The following is a 22,058-nucleotide window of genomic DNA, read 5'->3' as shown; positions in this document are numbered from 1 at the left end:
TCTTTTCTAAAAGTCCTAGTTGCTTAAACTAACTCAGAGGAACTCAAAACCACAACTTCCAGAAGCTTTACATCTAAATAACATTACCCTAACTTATTTTTTATATCAATCAAGATCATCAAGTTGCAAATAGTTAAGCAAATTAGCTAAATCCGATTGCTATCAACCAGTTGAAAAAGATAGATAGAAAATGGCAAAGTGCATTGAAATGTATTCCAAAAGAGAGAAAACAATGTTGAAAGAGTAACGAGAGTCATCCAAAAGATATTAAACCAAACAACAACATAAGACTTTTCATAGAGTTTTTATGTCTTTAGTAAATTATTACTTAGCGTTTACGCGTAGGCGTACTAAACCCGTACTCTGTGGGGGCTGTTCTGTTTTCATTGCCTCATTGAAAACAGTGTCTCGAGTACTTCATTGCTTTAGTTGTCCAGATTCTGAAGCAGCTGAATTCGATTGTTAGCAGCCACTGGATCCTCCTACAAAAAAAACAGACAAGACACACATAAGCTTTACTATTCCCTGCATGAACCAAAACCATACAAATTCCAAAAAACACAAGAGATTGAAATCTTACAGCATATAATCTGGAAAAGGTGCCGTCAAACAGCAAGAAAGGCGTGTATCGCCTTATTCCGTTACGAGCCCTAATGCATATACCAAAAACTCAAACTGTTGTTTGCTTTTACAAAACCTAATCATTTGTATCAATATCAAAATATTATCACGAGGTTTAGCAAGAAAACCTGGAGTTCTGGGAGAGCTTGACGTAGCAACCAGTAACAAGGCTGAACAAGGATGAAGGAGGTCTGACCATGTTAGAAAGATAGAAGAGCACCTTCTTAAGGAGCTCATCGATAACGTAAAACCGATCAGCCAAGACGCAGCAGTAATAAAGCCCCTGATCCGTCGACATAATCTTGTCGAGTATGTATAAAGCAACCTGAACAACAAGTATTAAGTTTCAAAATGCTTTCTTTATTCTTCTTTGATTTATAGTCAAAATGAGTAGAAGTAGCGTGCGAAAGAAACTTACTTTTTTTGTTTCTGTAGAGCCAAACTCAATGGGTTTAACGCAGAAACCAACAACACCACTTTCCATTAGGTAACGATTAACAGCTCCATCTTCAGACTATAGAGAAGTGAGATGTTCAAAGTAATTTAGTGGGGTTTTCAATAGCATTTGTCACAAACAGATTATATTGTAAGAGAATATGTATGTGGTACCGCCTTCAACATATGAGCAATGACACCCAACGCAGCAAGCCTCATGCATTCGTCACTTTTATCAATGAGACCAGTGTCCATCAGAGGATAGAAATAATTTGGCATCTTAGCTGCAACAAATCAACCAACATAAGCAGAAAAATTTCAAAGACAATGCAACATCATATGGTTTGTTGCACAAGAGGAGAAAGAAATACCCCTAAGAAACTGACGGCTTGTGTCTGGGTGACAAGCCATGCTCTGTAACAGGAAAAACGATGATAACATCACAGAGCAAGTTTAGGCTTAAGCATTTATGAAAGAAATGGTTTTTAAACTTAAGAAAAAAAGAAAGGTGTGAGACCAAAACAAAACCTGGAACAAAAGAAAAACATTGTACACTCGAAGTGGATTCAACGGATGAGGGAACAATCGAAGTGAGATGTGTCCTGCGAGGTGTCTGTAGGCTTCAAAAACCTCCTGCATAGATTGAATTAAATTTAAAGTGAGTGTCACAAATATAGAGAAGTTTATACAGAAAAAAGATGGCAAGATTTAGAAACAATCAGTTTTAAAAAGCCAAAAGAAATAACCAAAGTAGTGGGTACTTAACCTGCAACATGATGTACACAGTATTTTTAGATTCCCATAACAGACTCGGCAAGAACTCAAAGTCGTTCCTATGCTGCCATTGGAGAAAAAGGATAGAGATAATATAAGTTGTTAACATTCCAAAAATGTTTTTAAATGGTCCTCGACTACTAGATTGTATATAAGTTTGTGACATTCAAAAAATTAAAAGTGTGAGTGAATTTATTCTCAACCTATGGACAAATTAAGGCAAATTCCAATGTTGCATATCTAAAGAAATACTAGAGATAAGATCTCGAATATCGATAAGATCAAAATACCCCAAATTACGAAATTTTTGGTTTTCCAAATTATAAAATTTTGGATTTCCATATATTCAGGTCGTACCGAGATAAATTACTATACTTGTATAGGGCCACAAATATGATTAGCTGTCATTTTTACCTACCGCGAATTTGGAAAACAATTTGCAAAGAATTGATTTGTAGAGGATTTTAAATGCATAACAATTGGCAATATCATAAAAGTGAATCAAAATTTATTACTAGACAATGTAATCCTTGACTATCCAAATTATAATCTATCTTGATACGTTGTAATTCTTAACCACACACTTTATTATCTATCAGGATACGCTGTAATTCTAAACCACACAAATTCTTATCTATCGGAATACAATATAGAAATAAATGAAGAACGAGCAGAAGAACAAGATCTAGGCTTAAAAATATTATAACCTAAAGAAGAGCACATCAAGAAAAACAGAGCAATTTGAGAAACGATGATACAAATGATTGTGGGATCTCCTAACCCTAAAAAAATGTGAAAGCCGACAAACAATATAATAGCGAAAATCGACAAATTGGATACAAACAAAAGAGGAATAACAATTGAATATTTCATGTGATGAGACAAATTGCGAGATCTCATAAACCTAAAATCACGAAAACCGATCTAACGAGAAAATAGCGATAATCTTCAAATGTTGACAAACAATAGAGGAATAACAATTGAATATCTCTTATTATTAGAAAAACAGTGAGATCTCCTGAACCTAATGAAATTGCAAAAGCCGCTCCATCGATGTAACGCCTTTTAATCATCGAATGGATGGATACAAACAAAAGAGGAATAACAATTGAATGTTTCTTATGATGAGAAAGCCGATCCAACGATAAATTCCCCACAAATCGACCAAATGATATAAACAAAAGAGAGAATGACAATTTATTCTTTCTCATGTAGGCTCCAAGAATATGATTATCCACAAAGGAAAGCCAAATTGACTCACAAACAAGAACATTCCATGTCAAGCAACCAAATCTAAGATAGATACGAATAAAATCTATCATTTGACGGCGAAAACGAGAGTAGATGATATTATATTGTAGGGATAAAGACGTTAACCTATGCAGCAAGAAACAAACGGAGATCTCAAGAATTTCCCATAATCAGAAAAAAAAAAAAAAAACTTTTCTCAAAAACTAATGTATTCATAGGATTCAAAGATCAAAAGCATGTTGAATCAAACATAGAGACGACAGATCAAACAAAAACCATATCAAACATAGAGAGCATCGAAGAGTATTTGTTGCACTTACATAGGCGAGATTATGCAGCGCAAAATCAGACATGTATGACTTCGGTTTATGAATATCACAGACCCACTGGATAATCATCTCTACCGTTGGATGAGCTACGACGCTGAGCCTGGGCGGAGGAGCTGAGGAGGATGAAGAAGCGTTGGAGGGTGAAGTCAACTTGAGTTTACTGTAGTCCTCGTACAAAGAATCCGGTAGATTCACCATGTTTTCCGACATGGATTGGTCGGAGAAAATCTCTGTCGCAGATTCTTTACGAGTGTTGTGGCAGTCGATGAGTGGGAGAATAAGTTATATAGACTAAGGCAATGCACGCATGGCTTTAAAATTGTGATTAGACGAAAGTACCCTATGTAGACCTTATTTGTTAAGTTAAATATAAAGAAAAGATAGTATTAATTGTCAATGTGAAAAAGTAATAATACTTCCAAAGAAAGAAAAATTAATTTATTTATTTATTTGTTGGATTTTAATTAAATATTATTTTTGTGTTAGAAATCTAAATCTGTATTCTGACCAGAGAAAAAGCTTAATTTGTATGAAGTTATCTTATCCACAGACAAGTGTAAGATGTTAATTGAGAATTATATTACAGTGAGCTATAATTTCTTAATCTATAATTATGACACTTTTAGACCTGGTAATATATATTGTGGTTTTCTATGTAATTGTGAGTAAGCAATATTTACTATTTTTAGTATTTTTAATATTTCAATCGGCAATTTTTTTTAATTGTTGTACTATTGAACAAATGCGAAAAAATATATTTTAAAGTACTAACTAGTAAAATCCATAAATTTGTTGACAAAATGGTGTATACATATTGTTAGAAATACACAAAACTAGCCAAAAGAAAATTCAGATGAGTAGATAATTCAGAAAATTCATATTCTTCTCTTTTAAGGACCTTCCATAGTAGATAATCCATATTTACAAACAGACTTTACGAGAGAAAGATTTATCGAATCACTGGAATGGCTGAATGATCTAATTATATATGGTTAACAAAAGTTTTGATGTATTTCATTTTGTTCAATTGATTAAAATGACTCTAATCAACAACAACAAAAAAATAACCAAGAAAACATTTATTAGTTTCATCTTCTTTCGTTGTGATACTTGTGTTGATATATACCACATACAAAACTAGCTTGCCAATTCTAGATCGCTGTATGTCAGAATAACGTTCATTTGTAATTCAACGCTTTGAATGGTTTCACATTAGTTAGTTTTACGTACGATCAATAAAACAAATTGCATAAATAGCATTATCAATAGAGAAAATGTCATGATACACTTAACGATAGGTGCATAACAAAACCTTACCACACTATACTAGTTTCCCACAGATAAAACAACAAATAACGCTGCTAAAAAGGCAGCTTTAGAAAGAGTAGAAAATGGGATACCATATTTTCCCTTCTCAAACATACCCTTTAGAAATGGAAGGAACAAAATAACCACCAAAATACAGCCACAGGCTTCTGCCAAACCCGAACCACCTCCTCCGCGACTTTGTAGACCCACCAAACAACCGGCTAGAGCGGCTAGATTCACTAACACAATGAATGTGCCCGGCAAGAAATAAAGCGAGCCATCAAATTCAAATTTACCGGAATCTTGGTTTGGACAATCAACTTCTCGTTGAGATTTTTTGGATCCAGACCCTGACTTGGTCTCAGGCATAGTCTTTTTAGTGACTATGAAGACGGTTTTCGATATTCCAAGAAGCTTGAGTATGACATCAAGGACGCTAAATAACCAACTACAAGTTGTTTTTATCCTCCCAAATGATTGAGTGACATACCACGATTGTATGGAAAAACCAAGGTTCATGAATTCCCATAAAGTGTAAAGACAATGTATCCCCACAAGTGTGATGATTATACCTAAGTAAACTCCCTAGAGCAAAAAACAAAAGAAAAACATTAGACTTTTCCCCTAAAGAAATTCTATAAAATAAGTAGATAAATATTAATAAGGCTTATGATATAGTTAAAGAGAGACCGAGAGACATGTAATCTAGTGGTTCTTGTTTTGTTGTCTTAGTATCATAACAAAGGAGAAAGAGGGTCACCTTGGGAAATAAAGCAGAGTTGTGGAGTAGGCAATAAGCAGGCAGGAGACAGTAAAAGAGCTCAGGGATTGATCTTAGACCCCAACTGAAAACGTATAAATAAGCCAAGCTTTGTCGAAATCTTATTTTCCGACAAAACATTCCGATCAACGGACTTTGTTTGTTGAAAAGGATTTCGAGCAGTCCCGTGGCCCATCGTCGCTGCTGAACCATTACCTCCGGTCCTCCTTGTGGCATACACCCAAGAAACGCCGGTGGATCCGGAAAAATATATGAGCTAGTCCACCCTCTCGAATGAATTCCGATACTCGTGTTCACATCTTCCGTTGTTGAATCGTATAACCAACCGATCTACATGATTTATATATAAGAAAACACATTAATATTGTCTAAAATACTATAGTGATTCATTTGAGAAGAGAATTACGTTTTTTCCCCAGCTGGTTTGGTACTCGTAGTGACAATGTCCCATTTCTTGAGCCGTTTCTAGAGAGTCCTTAAGGTTTTTTTGGGGAAATGGTTTTCTTTGTAACGCATCGACCACCGATTTCACCATCTCCTTAGAATTCCCAAATTCTCTCGTTAGACTCTCCTCAGCTAAATACTTCCCTTAATGAAATTACAACGAGAACCGTGAATGATTTGACATGTGAATAGTAGAACGATGGAATAACAAAAATGTTAGTATAATTAATGAAAACATCAGAATTTTGCATGCTAAAAGATTGGTTTTTTTATGTCTTTGTTGGTTGTACTTACTTGTAGCAATTGAAGAAAGACTTCCATCGTCTCCTAAATCGTCTAGAGAAAGACCGTACATAACTCTTCTAGTATGGAAGCATCCTGAACCCGCATACTGAGGTCCTTGGATTCCCGCAATTCCTCGTCCCAAGTACTAGTTAATTTTTTAATAAATAAAAGGAACTAAGATTAAGTACGGATTGGTATAACAAATATAAATCATCGAGCTGACTGAAATTTATTATATTAACATTAGAAATAAACCAAAGAAAAAGTAAAGAGATAAATCTTACTAATTGTAAGACGGTGAGTTCACCGACATTAGAATCATAGAAATCTTGAGGGTATTGAACAAAAGCACAATGGTTTGAATCCATTGATTTTTGCAGAAATATACACATTGCTTGTCGCACCACATCTGCTTCATTGACATACATGTCGCAGTCTACGTTCAACATGTATGGTGCATTTGTCATCAACCCTGACACTCTTACCTGTTCAAATTCATCTCAGGCTCCGTCATCATGTTCTAAATTACTATAACAAACCACATAAACTAAGATATACAATCATTGATATATAGTTGTTCAATATGGCTTTACCATATATGATGCCTTAGGCTAAATTAGTCTATGGTGGCTCATTATTAAATATCAATTTCAAAGGCACCATGAGTGTTGTTGCACTGGTTTTGCCTTCCTTGAAAAGACGTATACATGCATTATGACATTATGCACCTCTATATGTCCAAGCTCATAATTCTTATGTACTTTACTTGAAACTTAAAAAAAAAAAAAAAAGACAGATGTGTGAGAAAATTTACTAACCAGAAAGTTCATGGCTCCAGCTTTGTAATGATGAAAGTGATTTGGTCTTTTCTCTCTTGAAATGTAAACAACATGAGGGACCTCTTTTTCGTCTCCCACACCTCCCTTGTTTTCCCATACCACCTTCACATAAACACATAAAACAAGATTTCAATGAAATTGTTATAATTAACTCTTTTGTTTTGTGGTGATTATTTGATTTTACTCTGGAAAATTGTAGAATTACCTTAACTATAGTTGAATGATCATTTGATTTTGTGTTTAAGAAAGCTTCAAAGTCATCTTCTGCATCCAACCAGTGGGAACTTCCAGTGGCATCTTCTACTTTCTGGCTTAACTTCTCGTACTCCCTCTTTATATTAATACAAAAACACAATTTCAAGAAAATTCCCAATAATTATTACGAAAAGAAATGAATGAATCTTGATTTTTTTCAGTTTTTTTAAAATTCAAATGTCATTGTGTTAATTGGCTGAAGAACTTGTTTATATTTTTATCAATCACAACAATTTTCAAAAAAATTATAGATAAACATTGTTTGAAGAATTTGTAAAAGACAAACAAACCCTTTACCTTAGTCATTTCCCAGTCTTTACTGAATTCAGAACCTTCTGCTGCTTCCGGAGAGTTTCTGAAGTACATAAAAGGAGCTCTAACTCTAACGTTGTATTTCTTGCAGAAAGGAACCCAAATCTTGGCAAACTTAGAAGCTTCCTTGAGAGAGAAGTAAGTGAGAGGTGAACATCCATCGTCCGACACATAACAAGCTAGTTTGTTCGCCGGATAATTCACAGCTAACAGTGAAAGCACTGTGTTTACAACGATAAGCGGTGGCTCCCTTACTGGATCAGCTGTGGTCACGAACATATCTACCGGTGGAAGTTCATGAACCCTGAAATGAAAAGTTGCTATGTCATTTCAAATTTTTAGTTTCGAATGTTTTCTACTCAACTAAAATGAAATGATATATTAGGACTTGATACAAGTTTGATAAGAATATTGCTTTTTGTGTATATATAGGAAAATGGTACCTTTCATCAAGTCTTTCAGGATATGTTTTATAATCAGCAGGACTCCATTTTATGTTGGTAATAAGCAACCATACGAAGGTGAAACAAGTTTCACAGAGGAAAGCCACGATCCAAACGGTGTCCTTTTGGTTCACATGTAGGATACGGTACAATAGAAGAGAAAGGAGAAGACCTAGAATAGTGAGATCCACAGCTCTTAAGAAATAGCTTTTGTGTGAGATCCTTTCACAAAGAGGAGGGAGAGGAGAGCTTGATTCCGCCATGGAAGGAGATTTCTTGAGGTTTTTGGATATGTTTCTAAGAATTAAGTAAAAAATATATATATAATTTGTATACACTTATAATAAAAAGGAGTGATGAGAAGATATAAAATTGAGTAAGCTTTTTTTGTGAAAACTATTAACAAAAAAAAGAACAAAGAGGTCATAGTCAAGTGAAATTGGACTAGTTTGTTATTTAGATACATGAATAAAAAATGCAAATATTATTTATTTATAAAACGTATATTTATTGTACACATTGATATGACCAATAAAATTTATGAACTTCACGTAAACTGGAATTAAACTTGTAGATAGATACCACCACTATACTGATCCTAAGTTACCATCAAGTGAAAGCTATCATGTTGGTTTTTAATATCATATTAGAAGTTTAAAAAAACTAGACCCGAAGAAACTTTTTTCAACGAATTAATTACTCATATCGAAGTCGTTTTTTTTTCGTTATTAATAAAACAATTCAATTATATAGAACGTTATCTTATATAATAAAAGATTGTCAATAATATATGTATCTTTGTCTATTTGTGGTGGGTTATTGTGTGGTCCGATTCAAATTAGGATAACGATAAAGTATGTCTTCTTACTCCTGATTCAAGTTTGCGCTTTGTGGTGAATGATGACTAGTCGCCACTCGTCACACACAAAATGAAGTCAAGTAATGTTTCTTCATTTTGTTATTGGTTTTTGTTCCTAAATCACTTATCTAGATATTGGCTTCGTATGCCCTATTTTATCTCTTAAATTTTCAAAAAAATAACGTCCACATAAACAGTTGACTTCAAACCCCAAAAGTAGAAAGGATGAAATCATTGAGTCATTTTCATGAAATCGAAAAACCACGAATCTTACAAAAACAAAATCAATCAGGTCCTGTCATAGTTTTAAAACCCACAAAGATAAATAGTGTATTTTTTTTTTGATCAGTCAAATAAATAGTGTCTTATATGGATATAAGCTAATAATTGTGAGAACGAGACAAAGCCGTAGAAGAGGCGATGCAGTTGTTTTGGAAGTAATACGCTACTCACTACTTCAGAATGTACATCAACTATTTACGAATTTATAGTCCTAGATTTATTTTGTATCAAAGAAACTAAAATTTAGCCAGAGGTATATTAGAGAATAATTATTTTCATATTAGCAGTTTTTAGCTACAAATTAAAGCCATATCAGTATACTAGTTTCCCACAGAGAAAACAACAAATAAAACTGCTAAAAAGGCAGCTTTAGAAAGAGTAGACCATGGGATACCATATTTTCCCTTCTCAAACATACCCTTTAGAAATGGAAGAAACAATATAACCACCAAAATACATCCACAAGCTTCTGCTAAACCCGAACCACCTCCTCTGTGACGTTGTAGACCCACCGAACAACCGGCTAGAGCGGCTAGATTCACTAAAAGGATAAATGTGCCAGGCAAGAAATAAAGCGAGCCATCAAATTCAAATTTACCGGAATCTTGGTTTGGACAATCAACTTCTCGTTGAGATTTTTCGGATCCAGATCCTGACATTGTCTTGGGCATAGTCTTTTTAGTGACTATGAAAACAGTTTTCGAGATTCCAAGTAGCTTGAGTATGATATCAGGGATGCTAAATAACCAACTGCAAGTGGTTTTTATCCTCCAAAATGATTGGGAGGCAAACCACGATTGTACTGAGAAACCAAGGCTCATAAATTCCCATAGAGAGTAAAGACAATGCATTCCCACAAGTGTGACGACTATACCTAAATAAACTCCCTAGAGCCACAAACAAAATAAAACATTAGACATTTCCCTTTTAATCAATTATATGAAATAAATAGAAACTATACTAATGAGAAAATGATACAAATTAAGAATTTAGTGGTTGTGCTAGTTCAGTCACCATGTCATAATCCAAATTGAGTTTCGGTAATTTGTTGAAGTTGAAGAGACAGAAAGAACTAAGAGAGAGTCACCTTGGGAAATAAGGCAGCGTTGTGGAGTAGGCAATAAGCAGGCAAGAGACAATAAATAAGCTCAGGGATTGACCTTAGACCCCAAGTGAAAATGTATAAATAAGCCAAGCTTTGTCGAAATCTTATTTTCCTACAAAACATTCCGATCAACGGACTTTGTTTGTTGAAAAGGACTTCGAGCAGTCCTGTGGCCCATCGCCGCTGCTGGAGCATCGCTTCCGGACCTCCCGGTGGCATAGCCCCAAGAAACGCTGGTGGTTTCGGAGATATATATGAGCTAGTCCACCCTCTCGAATGGATTCCGATACTCGTGTTTGCATCTTCCGCTGTTGATTCGTATAACCAACCAATCTGCAGGATTTTATGCATTACAAATGACATTACTATGAATAAGAAGAAAATTTGAGTTTAGATTAATAGTCTACTGTGATATAGTTTAAATCTAATTACAGTTTTGCCCCAGCTAGTTTGGTACTCAAAATGACAATGTCCCACTTCTTGAGCCGCTTCGAGGGAGTTTGCAAGGGTATTTTGCGGATTTGGTTTTCTTTGTAATGCCTCGACCACCGATGTCACCATCTCGTTAGAGTTCCCAAATTCTCTAGCTAAATTCTCTTCAGCCAAATACTTCCCTTAATGAAATAACAACAATACCATTAAAATGATTTATTTGAATAATAAAATTACTGAACGTATTATATAACGATGAATCACAAAAGTACTATACATTGCATGTTAGAAGAATAACAGAACATAGATTTAAGTGTTAGAATAAATTGAAAAAAAAAAAAGAGAAATAGAATTTTCAATACTAAAATATTGGTTTAATGATATATGCATTTTTGTTTTCGCCTGTAGTACTTACTTGTTGCAAGTGAAGAAAGACTTCCATCATCTTCTAAATCATCTATTGATAGACCGTACATAACTCTTCTAGTGTGGAAGCATCCTGAACCTGCATATGTAGGTCCTTGGATTCCCGCAATTCCTCGTCCCAAATACTAAATTTAACATAAAGAAAACAACCTATTACGTACATAACGATTAATAACATTAAATTGATCAAAAAATATAAAGAGTAAGAGAAATTTAACTGATTGTAAGACGGTGAGTTCGTCGGCGTTAGAATCATAGAACTCTTGAGGGAATTGAACAAAAGCACAATGGTTTGAATTCATTGATTTTTGTAGAAATATACACATTGCTTGGCGCACCACATCTGCTTCATTAGCATACATGTCACAGTCTACGTTCAACATGTATGGTGCATTTGTCATCAACCCTGACACTCTTACCTGTTCAAATTCATCTCACGCTATGTTACTACATTTTTAATTATTATATCCCAAAATTAAAAATTAAAGCTGCAATCGTTGATAGTTGTTCACTATTGCATGTCATATATGATGTCTTAGGCTAATGACACATTATATATAATATATCAAAGGCAATACCACTATGATTCTTTAGTTTTACATGCATGCAAAATTATCACATAAATATAGCTACACATAAACATGGTTACATTGGTGTTGGTAACTAACCGTGTATTAGTTAGCCACCCAAAAGTATATATAAGCAGGAAGTTTTTGGTTACCTTTCATTTTAACAATTAATGTGGATTGTCACATGCAACAAAATGTGAAAAAATGATTGCAGCCATATATCACATGGGACTTATTTGTACATAATTGTCCCATATTTGGTTGGGCCTAGCAATCAATTGAGTGATATTTAGCAATAGGAGAAGTAGCTGTCATTTTCACCTTTACTATTTACCTTCCTTGAAAAGACGTAATTTTATATCTATATGTCTAAGCTCATAATTTCTGTTGTACCTTCTTTATAAAACTTCAGAAATAAAATAGAAAGATACAAGAGAGATGTGAGGAAATTCACTAACCAGAAAGTTCATGGCTCCAGCTTTGTAATGATGAAGATAATTTGGTCTTTTCTCTCTTGAAATGTATACAAAATGAGGAACCTCGTTCTCGACTCCGACACCTCCCTTGTTCTCCCATACCACCTTCACATACACACGTAAAAGAGGTCATTTAATTGTTATAATTACCCTCTTTTGTTAGAGACTATTTGTTATTACTATCGAAAATTGTAATAATACCTTTACTATAGTTGAATGATCATTTGGTTTTGTATTCGAGAAATCTTCAAAGTCATCTTCTGCATCCAACCAATGGGAATCTCCAGTGGCATCTTCCACCCTCCTGCTTAATTTCTCGTACTCCCTCTTAATGTTGATACAAAAACATAATTTCAAGAAAATTCCTAATAATTAATACGAAAATTTGGAACAATTAATATCAAAAGCTAAGAACAAATTTTGATCTTCGTCCCAATTGTTTTAAACGCAAAAATCTGATTGTGCTAATTAATTGATTTTGTTTTTCTTTATCTTTCTATAAATCACAGCATTGTCATAATGTTTTAAAGAACACAAATTCGAAACATCAACGATTTCTTCTACTTTACCTTCTACAATTTACAAATAATGTTTGATTGAAAATAAATTATGTGTTCTTCTTGAAAGTAAACGAAATCATTTAATTTGTAAACACAATTGCAAAATTAAACTCATACGCCGAAAAAACAATTAAACCCTTTAATTTACCTTGGTTATTTCCCAGTCTTTACTGAATTCAGAACTTTCTGTTGCGGCTGGAGGGTTCAAAAAATATCTAAAAGGAGCTCTAACTTTAATGTTATATTTTTTGCAGAAGGGAACCCAAATCTTGGCGAACTTAGAAGCTTCCTTGAGAGAGAAGTAAGTGAGAGGTGAGCATCCATCATCCGATACATAACAAGCAAGTTTATTCGCTGGATAATTCACTGCTAACAGCGAAAGCAACGTGTTTGCTACAAGAATCGGCGGCTCCCGAACAGGATCCGCAGTAGTCACAAACATATCTACCGATGGAAGGTCATGAACCCTGAAATTATTTAATTACTAAGAGTCTTATATTTTCAAATTTTTACTAGCTAGTCCACTAAAATAGAAAGATAACAGAAAAAAATGAATGATATTTCGTGAGGAAAAAAAAACTTAAGAGTTAGGTTTCAGCTAGCTAGGACTTAGGTTTTATACAAAATTAAAAGAACATATGCTTTTAATATGCATGATTGTATATATAATTGTAAGTGTAATATAAATTGATACCTTTCATCAAGTCTTTCAGGATATGATTTATATGAAGCAGGACTCCATTTTATGCTGGTAATAAGAAGCCATATGAAAGAGAAAAAGGATTCACAGAGGAAAGCCACAACCCAAACGGAGTTGTTTTGGTTCATAAGTAGAATTCGGTACAAGAGAAGAGAAAAGAGAAAGCCTAGAATCGTGAGATCCACAACTCTTAGAAAATAGTTTTTGTATGAGATCTTCTCGCAAAGAGGAGGGAGAGAAGAACTTGAATCTGCCATGGGAGGAGATTTCTTGTGAGCTTTCTTGCGGTTTTTGGATATGTTTATATAGGGTTAAGTAAAATAATGCGTCGTCACGTCTATGAATGCTTGTATATATAAAATATAGGACCGATTGGCCACACAAAATCGTATAAGTTTTTTAGCAAGTAGAAAAAACGGTAAGAGATACAAAAATAGTTTAAAAACGATATAAAGTAGCGGTACGAAAGAAAAAAAAATCATAAAACTTAAAATATCGTTTTTAGTAGCATCCTTTGATTGATTATTATCAAAGCAATATACTCCATACTACAGCGGTATTGGATACCAATCAACCCATAATGTGTAGTAGTGTTTAGTTAGGAAGAAAAAAAAAGATACACAAGAGAAAGGACAATAATAAATTAGTCATAGTCAAATTCCATTGGACTAGTTTGTCAAATAGATACATGACTTCACAAATGGTGTATGTACTACATATTATTTTTTTGTAAAACGTATTGTATGTCTAGATTATACATTGTGGTAAATAAATATAGATTTGTAGAATGGAGGCCAAAATATACACAGAAATTGGAATTTGAACTTATAGATGTTTAGCACTAGACTGATACTATATATTAAGTTACACCCTATCAAAACTTTTTCAACGAAAATAAGTCTCATTAAATTCGATCGTTTCTCTAAACATTATTAATGATCCACTAAGCTACATATATACATTTTTGCATGATGTGTCTCGCTGTATGTATATCTTTGTCTATTTGTGGTGGCTATTTTGTGGTTTGGTTCAAATTAGGATAACGATAAAGTTTGTCTTTTTATTCCGTTTGCTCTTGTGGTGAATGATGAGTAGTCGTCACGCAAATTAAAGTCACGTACGTAACATTTTTTTGTTGTTGTTGAAGAACGTTTCTTTATCATTGTTATACAACAAAAATTTAAAATTATTATAGAAAGCGAAATCAATAACTTGCCTTTATTTCCTCGCATCGCCATTTTGGGAATTGAAAAGAAACGTGATGAACTCTTTCATTTATCCCAATTGAGATGTGGCTATATATGCCCTTTGATACATGCACTATACCTTTTAAATTCAAATTCATGGAACTAATCATATGTATATAAAGTTAATACGTATCACATATGACATCTCTTGGTAGATATTTTGTGATTGATTTTTGTTCCGATATCACTTATCTAGATATTGGCTTCGTAAGCCCTATATATCTCTTATTTTCAAAAACTTAACGTCCATATATATACACATAATACAGTACTGTGTATGTGTATATATATGGACGTTAAGTTTGGGTTTTGAAGTCAACTAGTTGACTTTAAAACCCAAAATACTATAGAAAGGACGAAATCATTGAGTCATTTTCATGAAATCGAGAAACCACGAATCTTACAAAAACAAAATCAAGCTGGTCCTGTCATGGTTACAAAATCCACAAAAAAAATAATTTCTTATATTGATATAAGCTAATAATTGGGAGAAAAGAGACAACGCCGTAGCAGAGGCGATGCTGGCTTTTTGGATATTACCAAACTACTATTTACGTATTATCGTCGTCGCAAATACAAATACAAATACAAAAAAGGACTTGATTATTTGGGCCTAATGGCCCATATATTTTTAAAAATATACCGGGCCCAGATTCACACTCACAGATACGTCGTCGTTTTTGTGTCGTTTGGGGTTGACTCTGAAGAATTTCTTTCCTCACAAGACACAAAAACAATGTTAAGTACACTAGTGTCATCCTCATCCAGATTCTTCTCTTCTTCAATCGGAAAAACTTCTTCGCTCTATAGATCCTCGATTCCTTCGTTTTCTCGCTTATCAGTGCGATCAATGGCGGATTCAGCTTTCAGGAAAATTCAGATCCAAAGAGATGACACTGTAAGAGCTTCTCTTTTTTGTCTCTCCCTGAGTTTTTTTTCTACTTAGTGCCATTTTTATGGTTGTGTTTGGTGTATCATAAGCTTCGACTGTATCCGTAGTGCCTGATTTTGAAGTAAAAAAAAATTTTGGTTATCCTTTCCGTTGAATGAAAATCATCATTTCTTTTGATATCCCCCAAATCTCGGAATCTGTTGTGTATGATGTATGGATTATATTTGATTTATCATTTCAATGGCGTTTCTGCTTCAGGATTGTGTAGTGTTGTTCTGTGGTAGAGAAACTGGGAATGAGAGTAAGAGATGTTATTATTGCTTAGCTACTTCTGAAGATCTCCGTATAATCATAGTCCTTATCAGGTTTGGTTATAGAACTGGTTGATTTAAGAAGGAAGATTGTGAGTTTAGGTTTCAGTTCACAAATGATCAGTATAGTGATAAACAGTTTAGGTATTGTTTTGGTCAGAGTTTTCGGCGATGTTATGCTTTGCTTGTAACTCTCTCCATGGATAGACTGGTTTCTCTTGAACATTGGAGTTTCTTGATTATTAGGATTGTGAAAAATGCATTTGATTTAGCTATTTTTTTGTGTATGATTCTTCTATAATCTTGATTTTACTCTAAAGAAAACTTATACACTGTGGTCTGTTGGTTAGACATTTGATGCCTATGTGGTCGGTAAAGATGATGCGCCTGGGATTGTGGTGATTCAAGAATGGTGGGGTGTTGACTTTGAGATCAAGAACCATGCTATTAAAATCTCACAACTTGAGCCTGGATTCAAAGCCCTTATACCTGAGTGAGTGCTTCTTTAACTGCAAGATTCAGTTTTGTAAATTATGGTTCATTGAGTATCGTCTCACAATATTATATTTTGTAGCTTGTATCGAGGAAAGGTTGGTTTGGATACTGCAGAGGCACAGCATCTAATGGATGGCCTTGATTGGCCAGGTGCTATCAAAGATATCCGCGCTTCTGTTAATTGGCTAAAATCCAATGGCTCAAAAAAGGTGCTAAACTTAAACAAAGTTCTTTCAGTTCGCATAAAATTCTTGAGGAAAATGCAGATGAATTATAATTGTTGTGACAGGTTGGTGTCACTGGAATGTGCATGGGAGGTGCATTAGCTATAGCTAGCTCTGTATTGGTTCCTGAGGTGGATGCTGTTGTTGGATTCTATGGAACCCCTTCCTCAGAGCTCGCAGATCCAGCACAAGCTAAGGCACCTATTCAGGCTCATTTTGGAGAGCTCGACAATTTTGTCGGTTTTTCTGATGTCACGGTATGTGTATATACACTACACTACATCTCAACTTTTCTGAAATTGACATGAGATCCCATCATGAATTATTACAAACCTTTGCAGGCAGCAAAGAATCTCGAAGAGAAGCTGAAAGCGTCTGGAGTAGCACATGAAGTTCACATCTATCCAGGTAATGGACACGCGTTCTTGAACAGGAGTCCAGAAGGAGTGAGCAGAAGGAAAAGCATGGGACTTTCTGATGAAGATGAAGCCGCAGTGGAGCTTGCTTGGTCTCGCTTCACCTCCTGGATGAAACAGTACTTGGCTTAAGCTTTCTTCCATCAGGCAGCAATGGTTGATGTAAGTCCCAAAACGTTGTGTGATGCCCAATCATCTTTAAATAAGGACATTGCTCTTAGAACTTTTAATCTGAACCAAATAAAGAGGTTTGTTTACTTGTGAATCAGTATTGAGTGGAAATGTTCGAAGCCTTTTTTGTAAATTAGGACTAATATCGATGTGTCTCGTCTTTTTGTAATTGTAATGAGTTCAATCCCGGAAACTAGGAAATGATAGTGTACATGTAGTAAAACTGAATTACTGCCAAGTCTGTTATATCAGCTTATAAGTACTCAATTGTGAATACATCAAAGACATTCTCCTAGCAAGGCGTTTCCGCTTAGGCTGCACACGTCGGCTCTCTCAATGGTCTCCCATGCTTAGCAAACTCATGTAATCACAAGTTTCTTTGTAATAGTTATCTAAGGCTTTTTTAAAAAATTTGGTCTTAGAAGCTCCTTGCCCCAAGCTTTTGTAAATAAACATGTTCCTTTTGGTAATATAATTCACATTTTATCAAAAAAAAATAAAAAAAAATATGAATACATCTTAATCAGGGGGGAAATCTATTTAATTTATAGGACAATGTGAACTCAATTTAAGCCAATGGTAGCTCCTCTTATCATATCAACAAGAATGCGAAAATGATAGGATAACAGATTGTCTTCCTGTCAAAATAGCACGTTTTCCAGCATTGTCTACGTACAGTACTTTTGTTTTGTTTGTCGGCAAAAAGTATTTGTAAAAAGTATGTATTAATGTACGTAGTATTAGAGCCTCCTCTAAAGTCTTAAATAAAGTATAAAGGATTTGAAGGGTAACCATTATTATAGTTGTACAGCTTTGACGGTTATTAATCACAAAACTTTATAAAAAACGTTACTAAACATTTTATTTTTCTTTTTTTTTGTAAGACTTTCTCATACAGTTTTTTTTGTACATTTTTGCATTATTCCAAAAAAAATATACATTTCCAGTTGACAGCTAAAATTTTTGTACAACATAAGTTTTTATAGATAGTTTAATTCATTCAGGTTTTATAAACATATAGATTTCAACATTAATATAATAAAAAAACTAATTAAAAACTATGTCTAAAAGTAGAAAACTAAAAAAAAAACAGGGAAAGGACACCATATGGAATATAACTCGAGGATAGACATACGGATTAATACATCCAACTTATATGAAATGAGATTAAATGTATTGTTAGGATTCACCAAAAAAATTAGATTTGTATATATGTTATGTAATTAGTATATGCCATGGATATATCATACCTTTCTAACTAATTTTAGTTATGATTTTAGATACTGAATGATTAACATAATTCATGTTCAAAAAAGCTACTGAATTTGGGCATATACATAATAAGCTCTTACTTTCGAATCACACAAATGCTTTCAATTATATTTCATTCCTTTACTAATTGGAACCTAAATATTAAACAAAAACAAAAGTACATGAGAAACAGAATTAAATAGTAACCACGTTTTCTTTGATAAAACAAGATAGATCTTGTGCTGATCTTGTTTAGAAGTGTAGTGTCGGTTAGCAACTAGAAGCGGCTAAACACTTCCCAAGCTGTGTTCACATTTTCTCACCAACATAAGAAATACGTCATTCAGTTTTGCTCCAATATCTTTCTTTTGTATATCACATGCCGACAAATGATACCAAGCTAATATCAAATCAACCGACAAATTGTGATTCTGTATAATTACTAAATTAGTAACCCATAAAACGTGCATGAGGTAAAGGAACCACGCGATTCATGGCCAATGGCAAGTGAGACAAAAACAAATTTGTTGAAATAATTAATATAAAAAAAGTGAGAACAAATTTGATGATATGATATATTTTGGACTATTTTATTCACTGATTAAACATCCGTTGCAAATAGAGAACACTTAAAAGATTAGACAAAAAAAAATCTACCATAAAGAACATTAAACCCATAAAAAGGTAAATTTTGATACTCCAACGTTTGGAGCAGTAAAATCTAGAACAAAAATGGAGATCAACTTTGATCACCGTAGATATCCACATAAAACTACCCTCATTAAACTCTCATATGGAAATGTGGTTATACGATGAGTTATGTTTCCTTGTACTATTCACATTTGTTCTGTATTGTCGTCTGATCTATTTGTTTTAAACTATTCATTTCGTTGTTACCATTCATATCATGATTTCCAATTTTCATAATTGCTTTGATTCCTTCATGCATGATGGCCTGATCAATTTATCCAAACCATAACCGTTTATTTACTCTTTTTTTGTTTTTAACGTCAAAACAATTTCATTGATTAAATAGAATTGATTAACCGTTTATTTACTATTAGTCTCAAAGTTCTATCAATACTATCATACTTTTTTTGTGTGTGAAAATACTCACACTTTTTGTTTCAACTTTCAACAGAAATGTCTCTCTAGGAAAATTAGTATTTTTAACAAAAATTCAACGGAACTTTTTACCATAAATACGTAGCTGATCTTTAAACAAAATTAAGTGAAAATAGGAACATGATTATTCAAAATAAGTGCTATAAAATGATCTTTTTTGTAGTGACGTACTTTTGCAGAGATAAATTTCTATTTAATTTCTTTACTTATTTAAGTTAAAAAATATTGAAACGATGTTCATATTGACACCGAGAAATTACTATTTTGCTAATATTGATGTTTCTGTTTTATCATCTTGATTTGCTTCCCTTTTTTAATCATGGAGATGATTGTTTGGGATTTTATTGGCTGGGTGTACTGTTCTGCGGATAAGTAAATAAAATTAAAAGTTTATATGACTAAAGTATTACCACGAGTTTTGAGTACCATCGATGTTTATAGTTAAAAAATTATCTAGCTAGTGTGTAATGTAAGCAAATCGTTGCAAAAGACTCAAAATTAATTTTCACCATATAATAAAGTTTACTAGCTAAATGTATCTTTTCAAATAATAACCGATTGAAATAAGTGAACCTAAAATTATATATATATATATATATATGGACCAAATGAAGTTATTCATTATCATAAATTTTATTATGTGAAAAGCGAATAGATTTGTTTTTCTAGAAAGAAGAGAATATAAGTTCCTTATGTCTTACTCTTGATATCTAGAGTTTATATTTTGAAGCAACGAAAGAGGTCTATTTTGCTTTTCTCACGCATAATAGATTTGTCTTTAGTTTTATTTAATAGATTAATTTTTGTGGTTGAGACAAAATTTGAAAATAAGATCTTGCTTCTTGAATCATAATAATAGATCCAATCAAACTTTAAATAAATCTTTGAAGATTTGCATGCTTTTAAATAACAGTCTCTTAATTCATAAACTCATATATATGGTTCTTGAATAATTGCTTCCTTTTATTTTCTGAATATTTTTTCGGTAATCATTTATTTACTTTTCCACCTTTTTGGTTTACTTTTGTAGTGACATACGTATAATTAAAATTTAATTTGAGTAGGTTATTGCTTGAAGTAGGGCGTTCGTGCCCTTTTTACATTCATCCTTGTTTTCATGCCATGTGTTACAAACACGCATTAGTGTTTACACATCTCCGTATTTAAATGTTTAATGTATAGTAGTTAGTATATCATATCTTACGAGAACGTACTGGAAAAGCCTACCAAACAACACGGAAATTATACTTGTTTTCCGACAAATAAAACTATAAATGTGATGAGTCACATTTCAACATTAGTTTATTTATCAGATTTTTTTTTAAAGAATAATTAAACCTATAAAACAGACATGAGTTTGAGGTACCATTCCATGAAAACCATTGGCTAAAGCTTGTAATTTCTTTCATAGCCAGAAAAAAAAGTTACTGAGAGGCATTTGTGGAACATTTGATCCTGTAATCTAAGATTTTGGTCATGTTAAGGTGAAACACAATTGAAGTTTATTGCACCATTTTGATATTCGGAAATTCAGATAAATTTATATGATACGCTATATTGCACTTTAAGTCATTAAATGTTTCTTTTGACAAAATTGGTTCATAAACTGATAACGAGATAAGCTATTTGGAGTATAAATAACGAAAGAAAAGTGATGAAAGAATAATCATCATTAGCCTAATTAGTCATGGTTATATATGTGAACTTGACTTTAATTAGAATGTAAGTTGTAAGTTAGAACCATAAAACAGACCTAATCATATTTGAAAACGATTATTTATTTCTTAAGCATCAACCGAAAATGGTGGTTAAAACCACCGCTCACTTTCGTTTATTTTCTTTCCAAGAGGTAAACGATTCATTAAAAGAAGCTTCTTAATCTATTCTATTGTTAAATTTGGTATGCTTGTCACAATATTTGTTTAACGAACGTCTATCATCTATCTCAAACAAGTTGACTAGATTAGAGTAAACAAATACATAGAGTTGAATATTATAGGCCTTGGTCGCCGGTAGAAGAATGATAACCCAAATCTTGCCAGTGATCTTTTTCAGGAAAAGAAATTTATATATGTAACACAAGTAGCAAGAAAATAATTTTCAAAGGACAGAGAATACAATTGTTAATCACGTTTTAAATAATAATATGTTTGTTTGAAACAGACTGTTTTTATTTTCTAAGATGATATAATTCTATCAAGATTGGTCTTTTAGATCCATTAATATTTTGTTTCTGTATGAATTCTTTTAAATTTGTATTTAACAGATATTTGGCTCGTTCTGCTATAATTTTTATAAAACGACCAATTCCCTAGTTGTGAATAACCCGGGTTTATTTATGGATCAGTTGAAAACTGATAATGTATGTTGCATTTGTTTGTAAGCATGAAGACAGATTTAAAACATTGAAATATTATTGATATTTTGCAATGAGAAAAAT

At 33.2% G+C, this 22,058-nt stretch overlaps 4 protein-coding genes across 9 annotated transcripts; 1 reads left to right on the top strand and 3 right to left on the bottom strand.

Moving 5' to 3' along the window:
* Window positions 1-164: 164 nt before the first annotated feature.
* On the bottom strand, window positions 165-3,674 carry AT2G32550 (Cell differentiation, Rcd1-like protein). Of its 3 annotated transcripts, none has more exons than NM_128814.3 (9): window positions 3,402-3,674; window positions 1,823-1,894; window positions 1,585-1,689; window positions 1,428-1,470; window positions 1,231-1,340; window positions 1,040-1,135; window positions 750-946; window positions 581-650; window positions 165-482 (listed from the first exon to the last, which is right to left on the bottom strand). In NM_128814.3, exons 1-9 carry the CDS (start codon window positions 3,618-3,620, stop codon window positions 426-428), a joined length of 969 nt encoding a protein of 322 aa, NP_180814.2. In that variant the 5' UTR covers window positions 3,621-3,674; the 3' UTR covers window positions 165-425. The 3 variants fall into 3 exon arrangements, with proteins under 3 accessions (NP_180814.2, NP_001318338.1, NP_001325240.1); NM_001336403.1 differs by lacking the exon at window positions 3,402-3,674 and adding an exon at window positions 2,034-2,117; NM_001336404.1 differs by lacking the exon at window positions 3,402-3,674 and having other exon boundaries at window positions 1,823-2,117.
* Window positions 3,675-4,615: 941 nt separating this feature from the next.
* CSLB04 (cellulose synthase-like B4) lies at window positions 4,616-8,483 on the bottom strand. Its single transcript, NM_128813.2, has 9 exons — window positions 8,078-8,483; window positions 7,620-7,938; window positions 7,273-7,398; window positions 7,047-7,169; window positions 6,513-6,713; window positions 6,238-6,373; window positions 5,906-6,087; window positions 5,479-5,829; window positions 4,616-5,303 (listed from the first exon to the last, which is right to left on the bottom strand). Exons 1-9 carry the CDS (start codon window positions 8,338-8,340, stop codon window positions 4,737-4,739), a joined length of 2,268 nt encoding a protein of 755 aa, NP_180813.1. The 5' UTR covers window positions 8,341-8,483; the 3' UTR covers window positions 4,616-4,736.
* Window positions 8,484-9,453: 970 nt separating this feature from the next.
* On the bottom strand, window positions 9,454-14,007 carry CSLB03 (cellulose synthase-like B3). The gene is made up of 9 exons (NM_179859.4): window positions 13,481-14,007; window positions 12,935-13,253; window positions 12,428-12,553; window positions 12,209-12,331; window positions 11,400-11,600; window positions 11,171-11,306; window positions 10,756-10,937; window positions 10,306-10,656; window positions 9,454-10,105 (listed from the first exon to the last, which is right to left on the bottom strand). The coding sequence occupies exons 1-9, from the start codon at window positions 13,741-13,743 to the stop codon at window positions 9,539-9,541; spliced, it is 2,268 nt and encodes a 755-aa protein (NP_850190.1). The 5' UTR covers window positions 13,744-14,007; the 3' UTR covers window positions 9,454-9,538.
* A 1,308-nt stretch (window positions 14,008-15,315) lies between these two features.
* AT2G32520 (alpha/beta-Hydrolases superfamily protein) lies at window positions 15,316-17,737 on the top strand. 4 transcript variants are annotated; one of them, NM_001336400.1, is made up of 5 exons: window positions 15,316-15,631; window positions 16,287-16,429; window positions 16,511-16,640; window positions 16,721-16,912; window positions 16,997-17,737. In NM_001336400.1, the coding sequence occupies exons 1-5, from the start codon at window positions 15,350-15,352 to the stop codon at window positions 17,201-17,203; spliced, it is 954 nt and encodes a 317-aa protein (NP_001324288.1). In that variant the 5' UTR covers window positions 15,316-15,349; the 3' UTR covers window positions 17,204-17,737. The 4 variants fall into 4 exon arrangements, with proteins under 4 accessions (NP_001324288.1, NP_001324287.1, NP_180811.1 ...); NM_001336402.1 differs by having other exon boundaries at window positions 15,387-15,631; window positions 16,997-17,676; NM_128811.2 differs by having other exon boundaries at window positions 15,490-15,631; window positions 16,997-17,507.
* The last annotated feature ends 4,321 nt before the right edge of the window (window positions 17,738-22,058 follow it).

This window comes from Arabidopsis thaliana, chromosome 2 (genome assembly GCF_000001735.4).
Source record: "Arabidopsis thaliana chromosome 2, partial sequence".
Classification (NCBI taxonomy): Eukaryota; Viridiplantae; Streptophyta; class Magnoliopsida; order Brassicales; family Brassicaceae; genus Arabidopsis; species Arabidopsis thaliana.
This window is presented reverse-complemented; position numbering and strand designations above follow the sequence as displayed.